Below are 24,508 nucleotides of genomic sequence, written 5' to 3'. Positions count from 1 at the left end.
ACTTTGGATTTCTCCCACCAGACCTGTTGACATTTATCTTTTTGGGCTAGCTAAGTATATCCACTTCAAGTTTTTGGCATGTTCTTCTTGCAAAAATGACTCTTCAAGTTCAGAATTTCAGGTTTCCTCTTAGCTTGAAAGACAAGGTTTATCTGATGTCCTTATACTTACTTTGGTTCTGTCTTAGCCTTTTTAACAGAAAAAAGTCTTTTTGCTGCTAGAAGGAAAACTGAGGCTTCAGTTTCCTCCTGGACTCCACTAGTTTCCAGATCTGGTGCTGTTTGTCTCATTTTTGTACTGTGCCACAATCCCTAGACTTGTGAGCAACTGCAAGGAAAAGAAGTTCCAGTTAGGCTTGCAAATAGCCCTGTGTCCATCATCGGCGTGGACGCGCTTTCACGTATTTTCAGTTTCTTGAAAGGCGTTAATGTGAATCTGCTGTTGTACTGAAGCTACTGGGAGGCGCAAGTGCCATGCTGTTGTTTTATTTGAGCATTTCAGCCTGTTTGAAGATTTCATTAGCTATCTTTAAGAAAGCTGCGTGCTTGGTTTTTAGCATCAGAGATTTTCCGTGCTTAATAGCCCATAAACTCTGGGGTGGTGGTCTGTAGGCTGGCCTGGATTAGTAACATGTGCCTTATGTCAGACTTCAGAGGTTCTGGTTTTGTTGACTGTAGCAGACTAAGATTGCCAGATGATATTAGTTGTGTATTGTTCGTGTTGTTTAATGGAAATGAATGGAATGTGATCACATCAGAAGCATTATATCTTAGTGTTATTTCAACAGGAGAGAGAGTCTCGTGAACACCTGCGCCTCGGACTCATGGCCCTTCCTGCTCCAAAGAATGACTTTGAGATTGTTTTACCTGAAAACGCAGAAAAAGAACTTGAGGAACACGAAGTAGATGAAACCTTTGTAGAAGATACTGCTGATATAGATGCCCGCAAGCAGGTAGGTGTGTGTGTGATAGTGCCTTTTGTTTAAAATAAAATATTTCCTTGTGTGGTTCCCATAGTTTCATACATGTTAGGTGGAAGTGGCATAGCTTCTACAGAATAACAAAGTAAAATGTACCTTTTTTCTGTGCTCCCATCAGCGTATACGCACACAGAGGCTATATCAGTTTTTCCCTCTGAATCCTTTTCCTAATTTGTTAATGTTGCGTATAGCACGTCGTTTTCTACAGTGAAGTCTTTAAGAGTGTGTATGTCCTACCTTCTGCATTTGTCTCCCAGAAGATAAAAAATATAATGAAAAACATTTTTCTGCAGAAACACATGCTTGATTTTAAACATGTTAGAATTGTGCGCTTTTTTGGTTTTTGGTTTTGGGTGTTTTTTTTTTTTTCAAGGTTATTCTCTCAAGGTTAAAAGTTACTATTTGTGAAATATAAGGCAGGTGTATAAAAACTCAGGCTGGTAGCACACAGACGGGAATTTGACATGCCGTGAATTGATCCCTGCTGCATGATTTGTACCACAGGATTACCCAGGCAGCCAAGCTGTGAATGGGTCCCTGTTTTTTCGGTTTGGTTTGGTTCTGACTCAAGGAAGGCTGGGTAAAGTGCTTGCTTAAATCCTGCTGCCTAAATAGCTGTACTAGACCGTAATTAGAGGCTTTAAATTTTTCTGTTTATCAGAACAGCCTCTTTTCCATTTATTGCTTATCCTAATTGTTGTGATGCAAATCTGGTTTTGTTATATATCTTCAAATAAATGGGGTTTTTTGCATTCAGAGGGGTTTTTGCCAATGACTGTGCTTTGATAGGTGAACAAAATACTAAAAAAAAAATACTATGGTCTGATATCTTCTGATGTGATTGGCATTTCATAGAATTTGATTCTCAGCGTGTCCCGTTTAGGGAGGAACATATTATGCACATATATATGTGTGTCTCATGTATACACACACAGTAATAAAAATTCTGCATAATTACAGATAATTTATATGTGTATACTAGATAAAAGAATTTGAGTTGTAATATACAAGAGAATAACGTCCTGCCTGCCAAATGAAGGCATGACATGGCTGGGATTAGAACGTGGAAGATCTTTGTCATCATTTGTGACGTTTGAGACAACACTGGCTTTTCACGTTATTTATTACCTGAAAGTGGAATGTTAGGAGAAATCTCACGTTTTTACACTTTCACAAGTATTGTTTTAGTGAAGTAGTTACTTTTAAGTCATAGAAGAGGACAAATGGGGTCCTGGCTGCAAATTTAAGTCTTTCTTTTCCTGGTGGATTTCCTGTCTAGAGAGTTACAGCAGAATTCAAACTTGATGTGGAGAAGTTTGTAAAGAGCGAAGTCTGCTGGGGTTGAGGCTGAAGGAGAATTCGATTGCTGGAAATGACTTTTTAGGATATTTCTCGGAGTTAGTCTGCTGTGCTCTTCCCATTTACTTTAGAGGCAGTAAATTATGATGCCATCATGTAGAGAGTGACCTGTTATTTGGCTCTGGCTTCATAATATGAAGTCTTTGTACATTAAGGAATCTTTGCTGCAGTAATCATTCAATTTTTACATCACATACATACGTAGAAAACATCTGATTCTATTATGGTAGTTGGAGTAACACTGAGCTTGTTTGTCTAGGCTCTCCGAGAGGCAGAGCGTGCAAAGGAGCTGAAAAGAATGCACAAAGCTGTTCAGAAGAATCTACCACGGCCCTCAGAAGTAAGTGAAAAGAAAATTTGCTTTTAAGAGGAAAATAAATAGAAATAAAGTTTTTAGCGATTATAGGGGGAAATACAGTCCAGGTAGATCATGAGAGAATGAAATCTTTATTTGAGTATGCTGATGTCAATGTTTTGGGAAACTTTCACAGCAAAATTGTCATGAGGAATTTCCTATGCACAAATGAAAGCACAATGAGGTGTTTGGGTTGCTGTGCGTTTGTCACCCTGCAGGGCATTTTGGCACCTGTTCTGCATGGTTTAGCTGATATATACATTCATATTCAGGTGGAGGCATATGAATTTAAGGTGATCTTTGGTGTATGTGATGTTTATGAACTTTTTTTTATTCCTGGGCAGGTTAATGAAACAATACTGAGACCCTTAAATGTGGAACCACCTCTAACCGATTTGCAGAAAAGCGAAGAGCTAATAAAGAAAGAGATGATTACTATGCTTCATTTTGATCTTTTACACCACCCATTTGGAGAACAGCCTAGTGGTAAGAAGGGGAAAGGCCCAGGATTTGGAAGCAACAATGCAGAACATATGGCTTACTTGGAACAGAACCCTTATGAGAAGTTCTCCAAAGAGGATCTCAAGAAGGTGAGAATTGGATGGCCTCATTACCAGTGACCTAATGTCTCCTTATGTCATGGTCCTGCAATATTGGGGGAGAGGGGGGGAAAGATGGATTCAAGTGTGCATAGAATTTAGTTGGGAGATCTCCAGAGGATTGTATGGAGAGCTATAAGGATAATTTAAGTGCACATTCTCTCTTCTGTGAGTTAACGTTCATCTAGGCAGAATGATGAGGATGCTGTATTTGTCCAGAGACATTGTCTTTTAGATACAATTCAGAATGTGTTATGATTGCTTATCGTTTTAAGTAAGGGTAGGAGCTACAGTACCCCAACAGTTACCAAATTCTGCTTTGCTCTTTCTGGAAATTGATGTTAAATCACTGAGACTTTAATTAGGTCTGATATCAACTTTCTGCTGCCTGTGTAGCTTGTTAATCCATAATTAACTAAGCTTTTTTTTTTTCTTCATAGTAGTGCAGACTAAATATGACGGTAGCCAGCTAATAACTTGGAGCAGCAAATCAAGTTGTTTAATTGTGCTTGTCAAGCTTGATCCAAAAGAGCTGTGCTACTGCAGACCCTGCTGGGTTATGGCAACTGATCTTAAAGCACACCTGGTTAAAAAGCGCTGAATAGTCAGAATAGGTTGTTGCTGGATGAAATGCGTAGGCTGGCTGGGCACTCTGTCCTGTTTTGCATTGTAATCCCAAGTTAAATAGCCGTCCTGTACCAAGGGTTTGGGTTCGGGTTGTTCATTTATTTAAGCAGCTACAGATGTTGCCTTTTGCTGCCACGTGACAGACAGACAGTTCAGACGCGCAGCGCTGTGGTTAGCTCTTTCAAAGAGTTTCACCTGTGAAGTTGTGCCAGTAACCTTTGACCAAATGCTTACAGGAATAAAAATGAGTGAAAAGGACAAAACCACGTGCCACTAAGTCACGTGTTTTATGCAGACTCCTGCTATCCGAGACTTGCGTTCTGACAATAGCCGTGGTATCTCTACACCTAAATCCCATATTACTTTAAAGTGACTTTAAAGATATACAAGCAGATTTTAAATCTGTCTCCTTGACCATATCTGACCAATGAATCAAGAGCCTAAAATGAGAAACACTGAACAGGATGTACTTCCAATTTGCTGTTAAATGAAAAATTATACTTGAAGATTTCTGAGCAGGAGAAGTTAAAGATGGAAAATACAGTTAGATCGTGAATTTCACTGCCCCGCCAGTGTCAGATTGTTCCCTTAGGAACACTCTCGGAGTGCCTTCTCTGGCTGTTTTGAAGTACAACAAGAACTGGGTTTTCTCTCACTTCCCTTAGAGACTGTTACACAGTCCAGTAGTTTTTGTCTGGAAAATTTCTTCAGAGTCCTTGGAAATTTTTTTTCCTAACTGATGGGCAGAAGTTTTTTGTGTCCTTGCTCCTGCTTGCTCTCTAACGTTCTGTGTAATATTCCCTCTTTGTCTAAAATCAAATTCAAACCAGGAAGTTTTCATATCTCTGCACTCTCATCTGGGGCTTGTTTATTTTGCTTTATTTCTTCGTTTGTTTTTAGAACGTCTTCCTACTAAAATCCCTTTATAGAATACTCCTTTCTTTTCCTGGTGTGTAGTGCTCTTTTGGGAAGGATCAGCAGTGGTGCTAAGCGCAGTATGCTGAGCTCTTCAAGCTGGGGAACTGTTTTGGCACCACAACTAAATAACCTTAAGTAGTTCATCACAGTGTACAAATAGAGGCTAATTGAAAGTGAACCTCTATAAGATTTAATTGTGTTAGGTGTGGTTAGAGTACTCCTATTTTATCTGTCGTGACCATCGAGGACAAATTATAGGTGGAATCATCTCATCTACTGATACCTGAATTACTTCCTGGGCATTATGCTTTTATAAAGCATATGTCTGCTAGTAGTAAGGTACCTAGGGAAATTTGTGGTGCACATATAAATCCTGTTGAAAGGGAAAACATGTACTTACAACCACTGAAGTCCAGCTCGGCAAAGACATTTTAGTTTTTTATTTTCAAATATAATTGGAAGGACCTGGGTACCTATGTAGTTTTTGTGGGCCAGGGTAGTAAGAGTTGTGAGAACAACGTGAATCTTTTCAGTTCACTGTAAGTTACTTTGTAAACTAAACTGAAAGCAGCAGAGTGCTCGTATCTTGGTAGTAGTTCTCTGGCAACAGAATGTGTGTTAGTTGAAGTCAGAGTAGTATTTCCTGCAATGGAGCTTATACAGCTCACCCGTTAATATTTAGAGTTGACTTTCCAGGTTGTGTGGAGAAGGGCAAGCAAAAGGAAATGAAAAGTGATTTTTGTTTCATGGAACAGCTGCTTCTGTCTGTATACTTCTCCCTCCCCTCAAGGTTCTTGCTTTTATCTCTTCTCTTCTGCAGCAAGATGAAGTATCTAGCTGTGCCACAGCTTTCATTAGCTACAGCAGAGTGATGTCAAGTTTTGCCAAATTATATAAAATGAGGGATAGTTGCGCTGTGAATAGCCTTCTAGCCTGGGTTTCATTTATAATCCACAGCATCTGTGTTAGATTTCATAGTTAGCTTAACCTGATGGTGAGCTTTTAGTATGAAAAGAGAAACTGCCCCCGTGAATTGCACACTGAAGGATTGAAAACAAAAGGAATTTTCTTGTATCCTGTGTATTGTAACTGCAATTTATTTCTTATCATTTCCAACAGGCACAGGATCTGCTGGCGCAAGAGATGGAAGTGGTAAAGCAAGGAATGGGGCATGGAGAGCTCTCAAGTGAAGCTTATAACCAGGTGTGGGAAGAATGTTACAGCCAAGTGTTGTACCTGCCGGGACAGAGCCGCTACACAAGAGCTAACTTGGCCAGCAAAAAAGACAGGATAGAGTCACTTGAAAAGAGGCTTGAGGTCAGTGTTGCTTTTTTCTGCTTTTTATACCCACTTTTTTTTTTTTAAGTTTCTCCCCGTGTGTTTTGTTTCTTTTTTTCCTGTGTAGGAGTTACAGATTACTTTATAAATCATTCAGGTCTTTTGGTGGGATTCCTTTGAAGAACTAGTTGAATTTTCCTAGGAAGTTCATAGGTGTTCTTCAGGTGTTTAAATTGCCGCCTCTCATGCTGCTCCTTTTCTTAAAATATCCCTAGAGTATTCATTCCCCCACATAGTTTTTCTTCGCACTATTAGCTGTAAGACTTCTTGTCTCACCCACTTTATTCTCAACTGGAGAGTAGGTCAGGTGCTGCTCTCTCTTAACTCCATAGGGATTTTTTTCTGTTTTCTTCATCTCCGCTATTAGCAGGCCAGATACCTGATCTTACTAGTTTTGCGCTTTGTCCCCGATAGTGGCCAGTATGAGATGCTTCAGAGAAAGATGCTTAAAAACGACATCTTTGTCCCAAAACCCCTCTCAAGTTCTCTTTCAAACTTAAGATTTGGTTTCTGATTGACATACGTGAAGGTACAGATAGCCATGAAATCTTGACAGACTGGCATCCTCTGACAATTCCAGCAACTCCCTCCAAAAAGAGAGATGAATGGATGTTTGTGATCCTGTTCCATTTTATCAGGAAATACTGCACGCAGTTTGAGTGCTATGGTAGGGCACTGGTACTAAGGGACCAACAACTGAAACTACATCTCTTTCTGCTGAGTTGTAGAATACGGCATTCTCCAGTGTCAACATGCTTTTATCAGTTTATTCAAAATGCAACAGTCACAAGCCTTAATGAGGCATTAAGATTTGGTAGAGTGTCCTGGAATGGAGGGCGTTGCGTGTGGAGAGGAAGGTGTTTTGGGGTATGGTGCACTGAGTAGAAGAAAGCAGTTCAGACCCTTTGACACTCATTTCCCTTGCCCTGTCCCCTCACTAGAGTTTCACCCAAACACTCCACACGAAATGCAAAAATATACAGCTTTCATGGTAAAAAGTAAGCTGGTTTTAAATGGTTTCTTCCCGCAGAGCATGTGTTTGTTCAGACTTGCAGTAAGTCGTTAACTGTTTTCCAAAATACCATTTTAGCTGAAAAGTCTCTAAATTATGCAGGCACGAGGTTATTTTTTTCCATGGTAAAAGGAAACTTTTTGTTAAAGTTCTTCTGTATTTAACATCAACATAACTACTGTTGCTAGAAGTAAACCTCCTCAAACAGCTACTACCACAGAATAACATGAGAGAGAGGCCAGAAAGACTGACTTTTCGCTTGATTCATACACGTGAATGTGTGTTTTGTAAAGTCTGCTGGTCAAGAATATCGTCCAGGTATAGACTCCACCGTTGTTAGTCAACCAGTCGGGCCAGGAGCAGTTCACCTGCATGTAGCCCAGTAGCCGAGCGGTTTAGCATTAATACCAGAGCGCTTGTCGTGCAGCTGCTCACCCAGCAGAGAGCACCATTGCCCTGCCCAACGCCGCCCGCTGCTTGACGCTCTCCCCCACGCTCTGTTCTACTCTACTCTTATTTTCACCAAAAAAACCCCAACAAACCCCACCCCAGTATCTGAACACAGCAGCAGCCAGCTTGCATGGCAGCAGGGGCTGTGCTGGCATCCCGCCCGCAATCTGAGGGCTGTACCTAATTTGGGTACAAATGCTTTTGAAATTTAAATGTCTTGCGCCCAAAAGCTACGTTAGAAGTGCGTTATTAAAGTTGCAAAGTCAAACAGTCAAAGTCAGGGAATGCACAAACAGCCTTTTACTGGCAGCCTTCATTTGCCTATGCATATGCGTTATGAGACAGTCTTTAATTTCATGATTACAGCCTAGTTTTTCCACAGACTCATTTACTGCACAGGGTGGATGATACTTGCTTAATGAGTAGCTATTGAATATTTTGTTTTCTCTTTATTGTTCGGCGTGTGGCCCTGTGCCTTTAAGCTGCGCGCTATTTCTGCAGTCTGTGTTGGTTACTTCTGTGTGGGCTTTCTTGTGCTGTTGATTTCTCTTCATCTCCTCCCAAAATTTGAACGAGTAGTTGGTGGTGGGACGCTTATTAAGGATATTGAAGGGAAGAAAGTAAGGTCAAGTCATCCACTCGTCAAACTCCTGTTGCATTTCTTTGTTCTGTAAGTGCTGGTTGCTCCGTAGTCACAAGACAGTCACCCAGGAAGCAACATAAAAATCAGAGGTTTTGCCAAGAAAAAAAAACCCAAGGTTTCATTTGCTACCATGATTGCATGGGACTTCACGGAAGACAGTTAACAAAACTCAGCTATCTGTGTCTGCGATCAGTCGCACTCCACGTCTCGCTTAGGTAGCTGCATCTCTGCAGATTAACTGGGAGGTTGGAGCGCTGCTCAACACGGCTAATTGTTTGGTGGACTTTGAGGAAAATGAGAGAGCGAGCTGGTGCACGTGTTCAAAATATCATACACCCCAATTCCGTCACGCACCCGGGACCGGCAGGGCTTGCTGTGCCCCACACCTGCAGGTGCAGTGAAAATACTGTGCTGCCTTTCACAACTGGCTGTTTGGTGAGTGCAGGTGGACTCCGCAAAGTTAAATGTGAGCTGAAGATCTCTCCCAAGTGTGTGCAAAATGCAGTTTAGTGCAGCTTTGTTGCCTGACCTATTTAAAAGGCCCTTTCTAAAAGCAAGATATACAAGAACAGTTTTCTAAGTATAGGTCACCAGCTGAATCAGTTTTAAAATAATAAATAAAAAGCATGGCAGTTTAATGAACAAATGAATATACAATGAAGAAAGCACACCAATTCTTTTTTTTCCTAACCCCTTCTCAGCAATGTCAAAACCCACCTTCATTTTAATGTTTTCCCAAGGAAAATTGTCTGCAAGCAATATCAGTTGAAATAGATATTTTAATGGGAAGTATCAGACAACTTTAATGAAAAGCAGGGATATTAGCTCAGCTTTCAGTACCCCAAGATACTTGCTTGTACTCTTAACTTCCTTTGAGAGAAGAGTAGAAACTGTAAAATAGAGTTTGCCAGCAGCAGAAACTGACGTTGGTCAGCTTTTGGGGCTGCTTCTTCCCCTCTGTATTTCACTGAGATCATTAGGAAAAAAGCGTGAGAGTTTCATGATATTGGCTGATGGCAGCTGCGTGTCGGGTAGTCACTGTCTTAATACTTCCACGTGGGACTGCTAACACCCTGCAGATCCTGTGCAAAAAAAGCAGCTATTTCTACTGCTGTCTTCATTGCTCGGAGATCACTGGGTGGATTGATGGCGTGGACAAACCGTCGTCTTTCTCTAATTGGCCTGTTTTCACTGCCTGAGTGATTTAGTGGTGGCAGCCTTGTATATGTTGACATGACATTTATCTTTCTGGAATTGATGGTGATATCACAAACAGATTTGTGCTGTTATTGATGAACTTGAGGAGGCCAAGTGGAGCAGTTGTGGAGAGCTTCTGTTTGGCTAGATATCCTGTCCAGGCAGCAGCAGCAGCAATGCACAACTCGGCAATAGTTTTAATACTGGAATGTACTGCTATGTATTAGTAATACTTTTCACTTCTTTATTTTGAGGATTTGGGACTTCTTGAATGTGTTACCTAATGTGGCTTAAGAGCATCAAAAGATTAGTATGTGAACTTTTTTTTTGCATTACAGATGGGGAGTTTCAGGTCGATGCAGGCAAAACCCCCGTGACCTCACTCTGTCTCTCTGGTACAGCTTAAATTTGCTTGAAACCTGTCGGGATTTTCTGAGCTTCCCAGTAGCTTCTGGAAGTCTAGCATATTTGTTCAAGGCTAGGCTACGCTGCAGAACTAGGCTTTTCAGAAATGGGACTTTTCTGATGCTCACAGTTGCATTTAGTAACTGCTTCAGTTCCCTGCAACAGCTTGTATTCCCTTCTCTTCCAAGCAATATATTTATAAAGAAAAGCATTCCTACCTAAGCAGTATGTTAAACTAGGAACCTTATCAGATGAAACGAGGTAGTAAAGGCATCTATTTAACAAGCTACTTGCTTCCTTTCGTAGTTTGTAACGTAGAAACTTCCTGCCAGCGTTACTTTTCCTTTGAAGACAGTTCATAATGTTGGCTTGCAGCATACAAATATTTTTATTCAAACTGTGGTCGTTAACGTCATCATTTCAGTTGATTGCTAAATTATAAGCACTACTGAAAGTCTACAGGGGAGGAAGCTCTAGTTACACTGTCTACACAAAGCGTAGTAAATTATCTATACTTTGCAATATCCAAGATACACCGAGATAGTAATTTACCAGACCAAAGTGTGCATTTTTGCTTTTTAGTTGCAGCTCAAGTCCTCTAAATTAATTTACGTTGAAAACTGGTTGCTTAGCTGGAGTTTTATGGCTTACGTGGTACGCTCTGCTGCAAGGTGTATTACTTATTAGTTTATTGGAAATTGTATTTTAATTTCTCTCTGTAGTTTACGTGCTTCTAAAGCTTGCGGTTTCTTTTGGATTTCCAGGTGTGCTCTTACTGAGAAAGAACCTGGAGAAAATAAGAGCATTTATAAGACTAGGAATAGAGAAATCACTCGTAAAACTAAAATACGGTGGAATCCCTGAGTAGTCTGCTTTTATGGAGACATATATTCGTTTGTACTCCTGTGTTGCCTTTGTCACTGTCAAGCTGCTCAGAATCTGATAGAGCTGACTGTTTATGCAAGACCACTGTTGCAGTGTCTGATCTCTGCTTAACATACGGGTGATCATCAGAGTACATGTATTTAGCGTAGCAGTTTTGGGGGGTCTATACTTCTCTCGAGAAACAGAGATACCTGGCAGATCCCTTAGGATTTGTTTTTACCTGTGTGTGAAAACACTTTTCCCGTTTACCGGAATGATTACCATGCCGTTTGTGCTGTAGCTAGGATGCTCTAACATTTTTAGCTTGTGCCAAAAAGGGTCAGTGCTGCTTATTTTTCTCCAGCTGCCCCCTGCCATTACGTCTGACCTTGTACCAGTGCTCTAGTAACTCTGTGGTAATCTGGATCAGTTCATTGAATTGGCAGAAAATTAATTATTTTTAGATTAAGCAGCAGACCCATTTCCACAGTAGCCAGATATTAGATCAGCTTAGCTATAACACATCACATCTTTGCTTGCCGAATGTTGGGGTATTTGTGAGATCTACAATAAAGGTAACGCATAACCTATAACGAGGAAAGCAATAAATAAAGGGTTTTGTATTTCCAAGGATAACTTTTGTCTACAGGAAGAAAAAATGTGACAGGGAAGATAAACGCATTTAGCCAGAAATCTTTTCTTTCTAGTGCAGGTGAGTATTTATTGCCTGTTTTTGAGCAAGTCCCATGAGTTCAGATTTGATACACCTTATTTTAGCCTCCTAACTAAAACAAAGCTGCAATTGCCTTAGGCTCCCTCTGTTTCAGGTAGAGACCGAAGCACCCCTTGGGAGCAGCTTGGCCCATTTAAGAGCTGAATTTCCCTCTCGAGTTTCCTGTTTTTCTCTTTTTATTACAGAGGCACCTAGAGTACCTCAGATCAGTGAAACAAAACTAGGTCTTAATGTCTCCCTTGGTTCATCTGTCACTAGAAAAGGAGTAATGTCTACCTTATGGGGCTCTGTAGTTCTGCTTGTGAAGCACTTGCAGACCTGTGACTGAAAATCACCACCTAAAACTGCTAAATCTTTAAGTGTACTCGTACTACCTGGAAAGTAGTTGTTTTTTCCATTTACAGCTGCTTGAGTTGAGCTGGAGCTTTGTATCTTTGTGTGTTAGAAGTCCAGAAAAAAAAATTGTTTATGGTCCTTCAGGTGAATTAATTTACTGTGTCCCTGGTTTTTTCCCATAAATTACACTTACAGTTACCAAAACCTTCATCACCATGAGCAGGAAGGAGGAAAGCAGCTCTAGTTTTATTCAAATGTAACTAGTCAACTCTTAAAGCAATGACATTTCCCAAACTACCAGTTGAACAGCTTTGGGAAACAACTGAACTTTTGCTGTTAAATACTGCCTTTCAGAGGAAAATGCTACTAGTTGGTTTTATACCAGTTCTCTTACTACCTAACTGACTTTGGGACGTTTGGAAAGAAGTAGATGAACGCCAGAGGTTTCTTCGTATTCTTATTTCTGTGATCTTGCCTATGAGTCTGAAATTTGTCTTCAAATTGGACGGCTGTGCTAGCCATTCTTCTAAGGTCATAATTTGGGGGCGGGGGGGAGAGGGCTGGAGAGCTTTTTGTATAGTAAAAAGTCTTTTTTTTCCGCCTGTCCTCAGTCCAGGATGTACCAAAACGTTGGAAATGAGCAATGAAAAAGTTATTTAAAAATAAGCTTAGACTGCATAGCAGTTACTTTTTCTTTGGCCAGTTGCTTTTAGTCTAGTGGGAGGTTTTTTTCCTCCATGTCTAAACCCATCGATTTCCTCTGTGGTGCTTGGTGAAATCAGGTTTCACATTTGGAAATGTAGTTCATAATGGGAATTTATGTGCTTAGAAATAAAGTTCAGCATTGACAAAGCTCTTCGTTGCGAACGGCCCTTGCACAGCGTCACTGTTGAAAATTGTATTTGGACAGAGAAAAGTATAAATTGATGTGGTCTTTTGCTGAAATGTACCTCATCTGCAGACCTGCTGCTCTTTAAAGCCTATCCTAACGCGAAGCAGTGTCAGAACCTGTGAATGTTGGGCCAGTGTGACTTGCTGCTCACAAAGCAACTTGTTTTATTTATACTTGTGTTGTAGTAGCTGCTGGAATAGAGTACTAGTGACCGCTGCAAGCTCATCATGGGGCTTCTGCTCTGTATTGAGAGGGAGCCAGGCTGGTTTTGCTAACTCCTTTATTGCGTGAGCTTCCACAAGATTGTTAGCCTTTTCTCTGGAGGAGACCAGTCCAAGAACTCTGGGTTTGCAGTGAGAGTTTTTGAAGGTAATTACACTGTGCTCACTGCCGTATTATCTCGTCAGACACAGCAGTAAGGCATGTTTGCTTGCAGTTAATCAAAGCTTTTAGCCTGAGGTAGTTGTTGCTGTCTGTGATCTTACTGTATTTTTTTTTTTTTTTTTTTCCGGGGAGAGTTAGAGAGTTTTCAGAAAAGCTTAGTAAAATTATTTGTTCTTAAGCTGTGCTCTTCTAGATGTGTTTCTACTTTGATATATGGGTTCACTGATAATACTGCTAGTCTTAAAAGCAATTCCCAAATAAAAATGCTCAAAATGGGCTTTAATGTCATCATTGTAGATCAGCAGCGACTGCTAATTTATCCAGTAACTTTCTGGACTATTTTAGATTTAGATAGTTGGATGCTCTGAACTTCTGTGGGAACACTTGCTTTTGATATATCCTATACTGTCTTTACTCAACAGTCCTACCAACTCGTGTTATGACATTTGAAGGCAAGTAATCATAATTTCAGAAACATAGTTCACATGGAGATTGCTCTTGGGTTATTAGTTTTACTGTGAGTAGAGAGAATAGCCTTCTGCAGATATCAGGAAATCGTAATGATACATGATCTACGTAACAAAGTACAATATAGGAGTTTATGTTGAGGCTTCCCTGTTAAATTGGGGAAAGGTAACTTTATATTCCCATACAAGCTTTGAACATTTGGTCTAGTTTCAGTTGCAAAGTTGCAGTTGCATACCAGCAGTGCCTTAATTTGACAATAACCTATGACTGAATCTTTTCATGAAAAACTTTGTGTGATCCCAATCAACTAGAATTACATCCTACTTTGTCATCTCTTGGGAAGTTACATGCTCTGTCCCTTTTTGACTTCGCTGGTACCGCTAAGCACCTTTTCTTAATAATTGTCCTACCTTGTCGTACGTTAAGTAAGCACCATCTTTAGTGTCGCAGCAGTGCTAAAATTGTGTCAAGCCATGGAGTGGTTTCAGTTGATTAGCTGAGCTAGTGCTAGTGTTGATGTCAGTTTGATAGATTAAGTTCATATTGTTCTACACTGGAAATGCAGTTTTTTGTTTGCAAGTAACCCCGAGCCTCAGTTTCCAGCAGAGATAACAGTTATCTTTTAATAACTCATAAGTAAGAGATAGGCTCTACAGAGAGTTTTGCCTGGTTAAACAGTAGACAGATGAAACCATGTTTCAAGACAAAAAAATGGAGAATTCTGTCCAAGAGCGTGGAAATATATTTTCAAATACAGCAATTAATGAATTTTTGTTTAAAAATGTGCTATTGTAGAACGCACGAAACTTGTAAGGGCAGATTGCCTAAACATGAACCTAAACAACTAGTGTTAGTTCATCGTTGTCTCCGGGGTGGTTTGAAATGCTGGTGAAACCTGTTGGGTGTAACCTGGCGTGGAGCAGAAGGCTGTCATCTTAGTCTGCATTGTCTCGTTCCAACCGCTCTGACTGAGCCAAAATGAAGCAAGTTCACAAACCTTACTATTTAAATTTAGGTAATCCAGCTCCTGCCAGCAGAATTGAGTATGGGAGGGCCGCTTGTGGGTCTGAGGTGAGGAAGGAAGTTATAGTAGTGTTTGGAGTAGTCCTATATAGATTCCAAGAGTAACCAATTCAGCCAGCGTAGCTGAAGCTGGCAGAGGATTTCTCTGCACAAGCAAAGCAGCTTTATGATGATATGTTGATTCTCCAAGGTCACAGAACAAGCTGATTTACTTTTGACTGTGGGTCTGGTAAGAACATGCAGCGGTTTTTATTCCATGTTTTTTTTTTATCCATCAGGCGTGATTAAGAAGATCAATTAGAAGACAAGAGAGCTTAATGTTGTTTAGGGATTACCAGAAGCTCCACATTTAATCGAAGGAAAACAAAACAGTCAGTACAGGGAAGAACAGCCCTTTGAAGCAAGGAGGGGTGTCCTCAGTAGACTTAGTGAGATGAGGAATTGTGAAAATGCACTTTTGAAGGCACTTGAGCCCTTCCTTCCTCAGGGCCGGTTTTTCTTAAATCTTTCCTAGTGGGTGTTTGCTCTCATAAGCAGTGTTTCCCTGTTCTTTGTTGTCCTTAGTTAAACCATACAACTAACCTCCTATCTAAAATTTCCTTGCCAAATTTAAATCCTTCTTCCTTTCTGAGTGGACAGACTAATTTTTCACAGTGATCTTTGGGATGTTTAAAACATGCTGTTGTCTCTTTCTTCATTTTCTCTATTTTGGTTAGATGGAGAAAAAACCAAACAAAAACACTCCCTGTTTTTTCAGTCAGTCTGGCTTTTCTAGGTCATGTTTTATAAACCTCTGATTATGTCTGTTGCTCTGTTTCGGTTTCTCTTCTTTAGATCTCTAGTGTAGTATTGAAAACCAAACGCAACTCTGCTAGGCATGAGGGAAGGCTTTTACATAAGAGATTTGGGATGGAATGAGGCTCTCGCACTTGCCCTAACATCATAGATCATTTTACCCCATGTCTGTACATGCTGTTCTCGCTTTGCTGTAGCTGGTACAAAAGTCAGCGGAACCAAAGCTGGCCAAGGAGCAGTACAAAATAAATAACTAAGTGGAGAAATCTTTCAAATGTCTTTACATTTTCTGCCTGGTTCAGGGGGGAAATGGTTGTCAGATTTTACTGAAATCTATTTCTTAGCTTTAAGCAAATAATGTAGACTACTGTTTAAACACACCTCTTCGTAACTGCTTGGAATTTTTAGCTTGGTATCTGAGCCTTAAAATTTTACGAAGCTTGAACTAAAATTATATGCAGTTGTTGGCATTAATGCAGCAGTCAGCAATTTTTAATAAATAGTATTTGTTACAAAAGCTGAGACCTCCTTTTGACCTTTTCCTAGTAGGTCCTAAAATCTTGTAGTTGGGAGGGAAGAGGAAAGGTGGTGAGTGTTCACATTTCTCTCTATAAGCAGAGAAGGAAGAAAGGGCTGTTATTTCTGGGTTTAGATACTTGGAAGGCTTTTTTTTGCCTTTTTTTCTTTCCTCTCTTCTTATTTTTCTTTTTAGTGAGGCCTGTGATAATCCAAGATAGACAAGGAACTGAGCAGAAAAGCAAGGGCCGAACAGCAGTATACAACCTAAGGAGGTCTAGTAGTTAAAAATAAGAATCTATATCCAGAACAACTGGGAAATATTAAGTCCGGTTCTCATTGTCTGAAAATTTCAAGAGTGCTTAAATGATCAGTATCTGATACTATAATAAGCATTAGATTTGAACTGACTTTGTTTCTTCTTGGAGAAAAAAAAAATGCTTTTTTATATCTCATACATTGAAATAGTACACACTTGGGGTGGGATTGATCCACCTCACCTCAGGTAACGGTGTCTGAGCAAGCGGTCTGTGCTTCCAGCTCAGCCGGTGAAGAGCACTTCAGCGCCGTGCTCGGCCTTGTTCTGAGCCCTGGATCAGGTGAGCCATGCCCTGGAGTTGCCAGTTTCTCTCCTGATTATGGAAGGACCCTGTGTGACAAGCTCAGATGTTGATGTCTAAAGCCAAGCAAAGTGAATCCCAGCTGAAGCGTGTAAAAGTGCGAGAGCAACCCAGTCCTACCACTTCTATTGCAGATACTTAGAGCATGCAGATAATTCAGGATTTCTGACCTCAGTGCCCTGATCCAGTCTCTTTTCTGTATGATGGAGATAGCGCTTATAACTGTTATTTCATGTCCTCGGGTACTCAGTGTTTCACACTTTATTAGAAAATTAGGCCCTTGACAAATCTTCACTTGGGGTAACAGAATAGTGGAATTTTTCTAAACAGTCTTTTTTAACCGGTTCTAGAAAAGTGATGTTCTGACTGAAGTTTCATTTTACTCCCGGCTCCAGACTCGACATTGTCTGTAATGCTGTGAAACAACATGGGACAATTGGTCGTTGTTACATTAGACCTCTGTCGCAGACAAAATTCTGTTTGCCTGTTCATCCATCTATTCCATGATCTCTAAATGTCAGGGGCTCTCAACACAGGTTCTTCATCCAAGAAACAGTAATTGGAAAATAGTTCATTTACCACACAGCTGTATTTGTTGTTGCAGTAATAGCATATTATTTACCAGTGAAGACATTTAAAGCTTTCATACTTTTCCATCAGAGAGTATCCTCACAAATCCCTAATCTATTTATTTAATTTTCTCTAGATTTGTATAAATATTGAAAAAGAGGCGCCTTTCTGTATGCTTAAAGCACCTTGGGCATAGCTTAAGTCTACATTGCAAACAGAATCTGAAAAGCACAGCAGTCTGCATCTCTCTCCCCAGGAGCAAACTAGGCAGCTCAGAAAGTCAAATTTCTCTTTCACTCAACCGTTAACAGTTTTCTCCCCTGACCATTCACTTTGTTTATCTCTGCACCACCTACTAAAACTGTTTTAAATGGGTGAATAAATTATTAAGGAGTGTAGGGTATTTTACAGAAACATGTAGCTGTATAATAGTGTGTACTTTAATAAAGTTAGATGGTTGAAAGGTTGATGAAATGCCCTTTGCAATTGCTTGGTGCATAAGACTGTGATGGCTGCACTAGTCCTTGTGGCTGGGGTTGTCTGGCTGACTGTAGGAGACAGATCAGAAAGTAGTTCCTTCTCAACGGAGTGTAGTTTCATTGGTAAAAGATGGCGTCTTGCGTAATTGTAGGGTTCAAAGCAGTGAAAAGCTTTGAAGAGTAGATTTAGATTAGATTAGATATCAGGAAGAAATCCTTTACTGCGAGGGTGGTGAGACCCTGGCCTAGGTTGCCCAGGGAAGCTGTGGATGCCCCATCCCTGGAGGTGTTCAAGGCCAGGCTGGACGGGGCTTGGAGCAGCCCGGTCTAGTGGGAGGTGTCCCTGCCCAGGGCAGGGGGATGGAACTGGATGATCTTTAATGTCCCTTCCAACCCAAACCATTCTAAGATTCTGCGATTCTACTTTTTGGTTGATCAGTGGTAATTCCTTTGTATATAAGAACGTTCACCAGCAACGCTTTGATTTTCAACGAAACAAGGCAAGGACAGGTAATTTAGCCACTGTGGTTCCAAATTAGGTTTTTATATTTTAACACTTACACGTTTTTCTTCATCTCCTGCACTAAAATATCTTTAACTGTGGCAAAAATCAAAATCTGAGAAGCCTGATTCCTTTTTTGTTGAGTTTGGCATCTTTCGTACAATGCTTTCTGAAAAAAAGGATGTTCTTTCATTTTATTTTATTTTTTTAAAGGAAGTAGCATTAAAAAAAAAACAGCCAGGAACCTTATGTCCATATTTAGAGATGTGAAATGCCCACAGTTTTGCTCGGTGGTATGGTCCTGTGTTATTTGTTGGTTTGTGATTCAGTAGCAGAGATTTCTTCGATGCCCGCTATCAGGCTTTAAAAATGCTGATGGCTATTTCATGCTTTCACTGCTCATTTAATTTTGCCCTACTGAATAAATGTATAAAAGATACGCAAAGGCTTCTGTTACCTTTGCTATTTATAAGTATTATATAAATATTTATAACATGTTAACATGAGTATGCTTGTTCATTTGCGTTGTGTCCCAGTTGGCAGAATTTTGTCATTTGTATCACTTGTCCGTTTATGGATTATGTCTGGGTTATAGTTTTAGAGGACTGACCTGGACAACTTCGGGGAAACCAAGTCTTCTAACTGCAGGGCACACCAGGTAGCGCTTACCAGAATGATGCAGGAAGGAGAGCTTTTGTTTCCTGATATTGGATTTTCGTTTGTTCCCAGAGGTTAGGGTTGGGGTTCCATCCAACCTGACACTCAATAAATAAAGTAATCTGTCCAGTGTTCAGCTACTGAGACATTTGAATCCAAGCGGTCTTTCTAGGATGCTTTATGATGACAGCAGGAATGAAGGGTCCACCGTCCTTTGAGTTCTCATCGTGGCACCTGGGCTCTTCTCAGGATCGTGACCATGGGGTTTTTTGTTTGTTTTGGGGTTGTTGGGTTTTTTTGTTATTTATTTGCCTTTCATACCTTTTAGAAGCAGACAGTAGTTGGTGTCTCCATCCTGCCCCACCTCTCTGAGTTATCAACATTTAGTCTTCCTGATATTGGATTTTCTTTTGTTTCCTGATATTTCTCCTTTGAGCTGTCCTGAGAAAGTTCATGCAGATAGGTGGTAGGATTTAGTTGCCATTTTAATAGTCCTTCTGCTGTTCCTTGCAGTGCTTCCATGCCCCGACATTGCCATTTCTTTGCCAGTCGAACCAGTCTAAATGTTTTCATTATGGTTCTCTGCACCAGAGAGGCAGATTCGGAGCTGCCTTAAGGTTCCCGATTGCGTCTTTACTTTATGGAATATGATTTAGATGAATCCTATTGGGATGGCCAGAAGGATTGAAAGATGTAGCTGTTTTTGCAGACTAAGAAGAGAATTTTGAGAAGGAGGAATATAGTATCTTTATTTAGTTTTCCTTTAGTAAGGCAAAGAACGTCTCCCATGTAAGTGGGATATGGCGTAGCGAGCTATCATGTGACTTGGCTGCTTGCTTAGCTCAGCAACAGCAACAATTCCTGTCTAAAAAACTGTATTTATACAGTGTCATCACCCCTATTCTGGCCTAGTGGACTTCACCCCTGGAAGAATGTAATGACATTGTATGTAAAGGTTTTAATCCAGAAATGTAGGTTATTGTAAAATGTGCAGTATGATTTTTTTAATAGAAAGCAAAGAACTCAAATCAACTATACGTTTCCACAGATATATCTTCACTTTTTAAATTTTATTAGGTTTTTTAACTTACGATTTCTGCCTAAATAAAACAATTCTTGGGTTCCTTCTGACAGATAAACAGAGGTCACATGACAACTGAAGCAAAGAGGGCTGCCAAGATGGAGAAGAAGCTCAAGATCTTGCTTGGTGGTTATCAGTCTCGAGCAATGGGCCTCATCAAACAATTGAATGATTTGTGGGACCAGATCGAACAGGCACATCTGGAGCTACGTACTTTTGAGGAGCTGAAGAAACATGAAGATGCTGCAATCCCACGGAGACTGGAGGTGAGATTCCTAAATGCCCTTAGATCAAATACAGGCACTTTGTGGAAAAGATGGTTTTACGATGCATGGGCTCTGAGGTTCACAGCCTGAGTTTGTATGAAGTTTTTAATGGTCTTTTTAAATTATACTTTTGGCTATTACCAGACTCTTCTGCCGTTCACTTCAATGTCAAAGATTCTGTGACACATTACAAGCTGGGACTAATCTACTAGTGTGTTCTTTAACTTTATTTTTATTTTATTTCCTCATGTGGCTTATTTTATTAATCTTTGGCAATGCATGTCAGCAGAAGTTCCATATCTATCTTAATTTGGCTTGTTTTGGTTTTAATTACCGTTAGAATATACGGTAGATCCAAAACTTGTGTAAAGCCTCCTGCTTTCTTAAAAGTCGGTGGGCCAAATGCCAGTATATACTACAGGAGATTCTCCTTTCTTTTCACATGTTGATTGTATTCCTTCCTGAAGCCATGTCGTTGTTGTCAGACTTCCAAATGGCTGGACTTTTATAAATCAATACAATAACACCATTTCAGTACTGGCTTTCAACGTGGCTCTTGGTTTCGGAAGCTGAGCAGTTGTTCTGTGATTATATTTTTGAGCCATCCTCAGAGTTAAGGCCTTTTGCCTGCAGTCCTGTTTGCTGGCTAAAAACATGCATGTGTGATCTGGACCATTGCTCCTGAATAGCAACACTTGCCTTACTGGCCTCTAGCTGGTTGGCGTGGCTTTGAGGAGGAAGATACCTCTTAAGCAGACTTAACTGCAGCCCGGAACTAGCCGAGGCAGCGAACGCCGCTGTTCTTAGTTTAAGCATCACCAGGATATTCTCTGCTTTATTCAGCTAACAAGGCAATCCCTAACCAAGACTCAGTCCTCAGCCTGAGCCAGTGCCAGAAATAAGTTTCCATTTCCAAGAAATAAGTGCTCATCTGAGCACAATTCGTTTTTCACTTTTTTTTTCTCCCAGAAGAGGGGGTTCCATTGAGTCTCAAATCTTCTCAAGTACTTGCCGTAAAAAAGATAAAATGTATCAGTTCTTAATACTGATTTTGTGAAGACAGCTTAGAGATGCTGATAGATGTGTTTACAAACCCAAAAGCGATTAATTGATTTAGTAAAAGTTAATGGTAAAAATGTATTAAATAGCTTGATAGCTGCTAATAGCACCTGGTTTTATTAAATGGTACTTTACTTCGGGCTAATCCTCAGAATACATTTATTATTTATTATTATTATTATTTATTTGTGTCTCTTCTGAAACAAGAACGTAAGGGGATTAGATGAACTAGCCACTGGCAGTTTTAGAACAAGGAGTAGTTCTTCACACACTGCGTAGTTAGCGCTTAGCAGAAGGCGGCCTGTGGAAGGCTTTGTTGCAGGGTGTTGAGTTAATTAGGAAGGTTACCCAAAAAAGGTTTTGAACAAATTCATGGAAGAAGGATCCATGGGTAGCAGTTAAATACAGTGCACTCCTTGCGGCAAATTTCCATTTTGAAATCTCTCCTTTTGAAGCTTTTGAAGCATTAACTGCTATCAAAAACGGGGGAAGATACCTTATATTCGAAGTAAGATAATGGCGATTCTTGATACTCTACATCAACTGCTGTTTTGCATTTGTATTTAAAGTCACTAATTTTAGCATAACTGTCTCAATTCAGACCCCTTCCTCTGAAGGAAGTGAAATATAACCTTTGCTAAAGATACTCATGGGTGTGACTATTGGAAGAACTGACTAGTTGCTTAATTATGTTTTCCTTTCAGTGTCTGAAGGAAGATGTGCAGCGACAGCAGGAGAGAGAAAAGGAGCTCCAGCAGAGATTTGCTGACTTCATGTTGGATAAAGAGACTTTTCAAGCGAAGTATTAGAGCACAAAATTCCATTTGTCACCGATGTAACATTTTTAAAGTGTACAGATACTTCTCCAGCAGCTTTTGCCATCAGTTGCAAAAATCAAGTGTAGTCTGCTATTCGCATCTTGTCAAATTTTGTTCTTCCTTTAATGGACTATTCCAATTGCTCTAGGTATGAATGGCTTTGTCTAGTATTAAAAATGAGATTGAAATGTCCAAAATTTTAATAAAAGGAAAAAAAAAAGTCACTCTGGTATGATTTTAGACATGTCTTCATTTACTAGGATTATCACATTATTCCTAGTGTTTTATCAGTCTTAAAACCTGTAAGATACATGCCTGCAAAATAACGTATTTTGAATAAACCTGGAATGTTAAAAAATAATTAAGAAAGAAAATGCCTTTCTTTTAATTAAAATGGAATCCTCCCCCGTCCCAGGCCTCTCTTGTGTTTCTGGTAAATTGTCTTTCTTCCCTTCCCCTGCTGCTGCTTTTATTTTCCAAGACTAATTTGTAATAGGAAGGACCTGTGCGGGATAGTTGTGATCCATGTAATACCATGTTCCTGATTCTTCTCTGTGCCTGTGTCTGAACGCTCTCATTTATATCAAGATATTCAGGTGGTCCTGCTGGCAGTACACATAACTTCACCATCCTCAAACGCGGTAGGTTTAAGTTTTATAAAAGCACCCGGCATAGCCTAACTGTTCCCCTAGATTTCAACACATGTACCCTTTTCTCAGAACTAATGCTTTTAAAATAATCTGTGCATAACGTGTGTTCCCTCCATCTGGTTGATGAAATTTTTCCTGCAGTTTGACTTTTAGACAGTGGGCTGAAGGCCTCGGGTAACGTCGCAGTTCCCGAACCTTGTGAAAGATGGTCGCGGAGGCTGTGTCTTACGCATCACAAGGACTGGAACTCAGTTGCGTGTTCTGTTCAGTTTTTAGAATTGTCCTTTGCTCCATTCTGGCTCCGATCAACTGGCGTTCTCAAAGCACCTCCAGGTCCTGTTGCTCCTTGAGAGCTGGCTAGTCGGGATGCTTTGTTGCCCAGAGCAGCCCTGGAGTGGGGTGGAGAAAAGCTCCATGTTTGCTCCTCCTCTGACCGCATCTCAGCAGGTTTTCATTTTCCTCACTACTTTGACTGTTCTTCTGAAGGGTAAGGATGGCATTATCAAAAGGTGTGAATGCCTTTTCTTCCTATTCGTTAAAGTACTTTTCCAAATCTCATCCAAAATCTTTCTCTGAGTAGTGTTCAGTCAGACCACGCTTGAGTTAAATGTTACCGTTTAAAATTTTATCAGCTATTCCCAATGCTTCTAATATATGCATTTGCCAGAGTCAGGCATCTTGTTAGAGGATTACTTCGATGTTTTTATTGTTGTGTTCATCACTTCTTCAGGGATCTTATTTTCAGTTTTTACACTTTGGGTGTTTTGAGCAGTTCTTTGTGGAAATGCACGGAGAGAAGGGCAAAAATGTGTATTGTTACCGGCACAGAATTCAGCAACTAAATACATCGAGTTGCATGCATCGTGCTATTTTGCTTTAATACGTTTGAATTTAAATAAGGACTTTGCTGTTCGCAATTTTGCCGTGTTACAGAACGTCGCTTTGTTCAGGCCTTGGGAAGATGCCTTGGGGACACTGTCAGGGTTGTGGTTGTGTAGCTGTTTAAGCGCCATCCACGGTGACCGATGGTAATCAGAGAGGTTTTTCAAAGGCAACCTGTCTGATTTCTGATCGCTGGTACGAGCAGTTTACACAGCCAGCCTTGGAATATCTTTCCCTTTACTCACCAGGACATCATTCTTCTGAAGTATTAATGCAATTATAGACTACATACTTCTAAAAATGTGTTAAATATTTAACTAAACCAGAGCACATCTGGAAAGCAGTATTAAGCATCAATCTTTTAGCATATGGGGTATTTTAGCTTGGATAGTTATACCCAAAAGGAAAAATCATATAAATGCATATCATGACAGTTCTTGTGGTTGTGTGGTAGCTAAGAGATATTAACAGAAAACCCTTGTAGGTTTACCAATACCACAACTACAATTATTTCCTTTCTTTTTAGGGCTGCAGCAGAGCTTCTTTTGATGTTTCCTGTATTTTTGACAGCTTCAGAGCTAGACAGGTATTCAAACATTCTGCTTTAGCAAATACTTTTAATGGCAAATTCAGAAAGACTGATAAATTGCAAAAGATTTTTCTTTCTTGAAATGCATATAATTAACCAATCGTTAATTGTGGCAGATACGCATTTGTCGCATGCAACATAGTGAATATGAGATTATTATATTCGAAAGGTACCTGCAGGAGGTTTGTTCAGTGTCTTCTCCAGTTCAGTTTGTTCAGACAATGCTTAAGCAAGTTCACTGTGTTCCTTGTCTCTGGTCAGAGTTTTTGTCCTGAAGTTGTAGATGCCCCATCCCTGGAGGTGTTCAAGACCAGGCTGGATGGGGCTTGCAGCAGCCTGGTCTGGTGGGAGGTGTCCCTGCCCAGGGCAGGGGGGTTGGAACCAGATGATCTTTAAAGTCCTTTCCAACCCAAACCATTCTATGATTCTAAGTTTCTGCCTA

General features: G+C 40.2%; 1 protein-coding gene across 1 annotated transcript in view; it reads left to right on the top strand.

The window, feature by feature from the left end:
* The window catches only part of CDC5L (cell division cycle 5 like), a 35,867-nt gene extending 13,535 nt beyond the window's left edge, over window positions 1-22,332 (top strand). Inside the window, exons 11-16 of the mRNA XM_054195517.1 lie at window positions 788-952; window positions 2,598-2,678; window positions 3,038-3,283; window positions 5,957-6,154; window positions 19,856-20,068; window positions 21,832-22,332. Of these exons, the coding sequence (XP_054051492.1) occupies window positions 788-952; window positions 2,598-2,678; window positions 3,038-3,283; window positions 5,957-6,154; window positions 19,856-20,068; window positions 21,832-21,936 (1,008 nt within the window). The 3' untranslated portion in view covers window positions 21,937-22,332. The remainder of the gene's footprint in view (window positions 1-787; window positions 953-2,597; window positions 2,679-3,037; window positions 3,284-5,956; window positions 6,155-19,855; window positions 20,069-21,831) is intronic.
* The last annotated feature ends 2,176 nt before the right edge of the window (window positions 22,333-24,508 follow it).

The sequence above is a fragment of the Rissa tridactyla genome, chromosome 3 (assembly GCF_028500815.1).
Source record: "Rissa tridactyla isolate bRisTri1 chromosome 3, bRisTri1.patW.cur.20221130, whole genome shotgun sequence".
NCBI lineage: Eukaryota > Metazoa > Chordata > Aves > Charadriiformes > Laridae > Rissa > Rissa tridactyla.
This window is presented reverse-complemented; position numbering and strand designations above follow the sequence as displayed.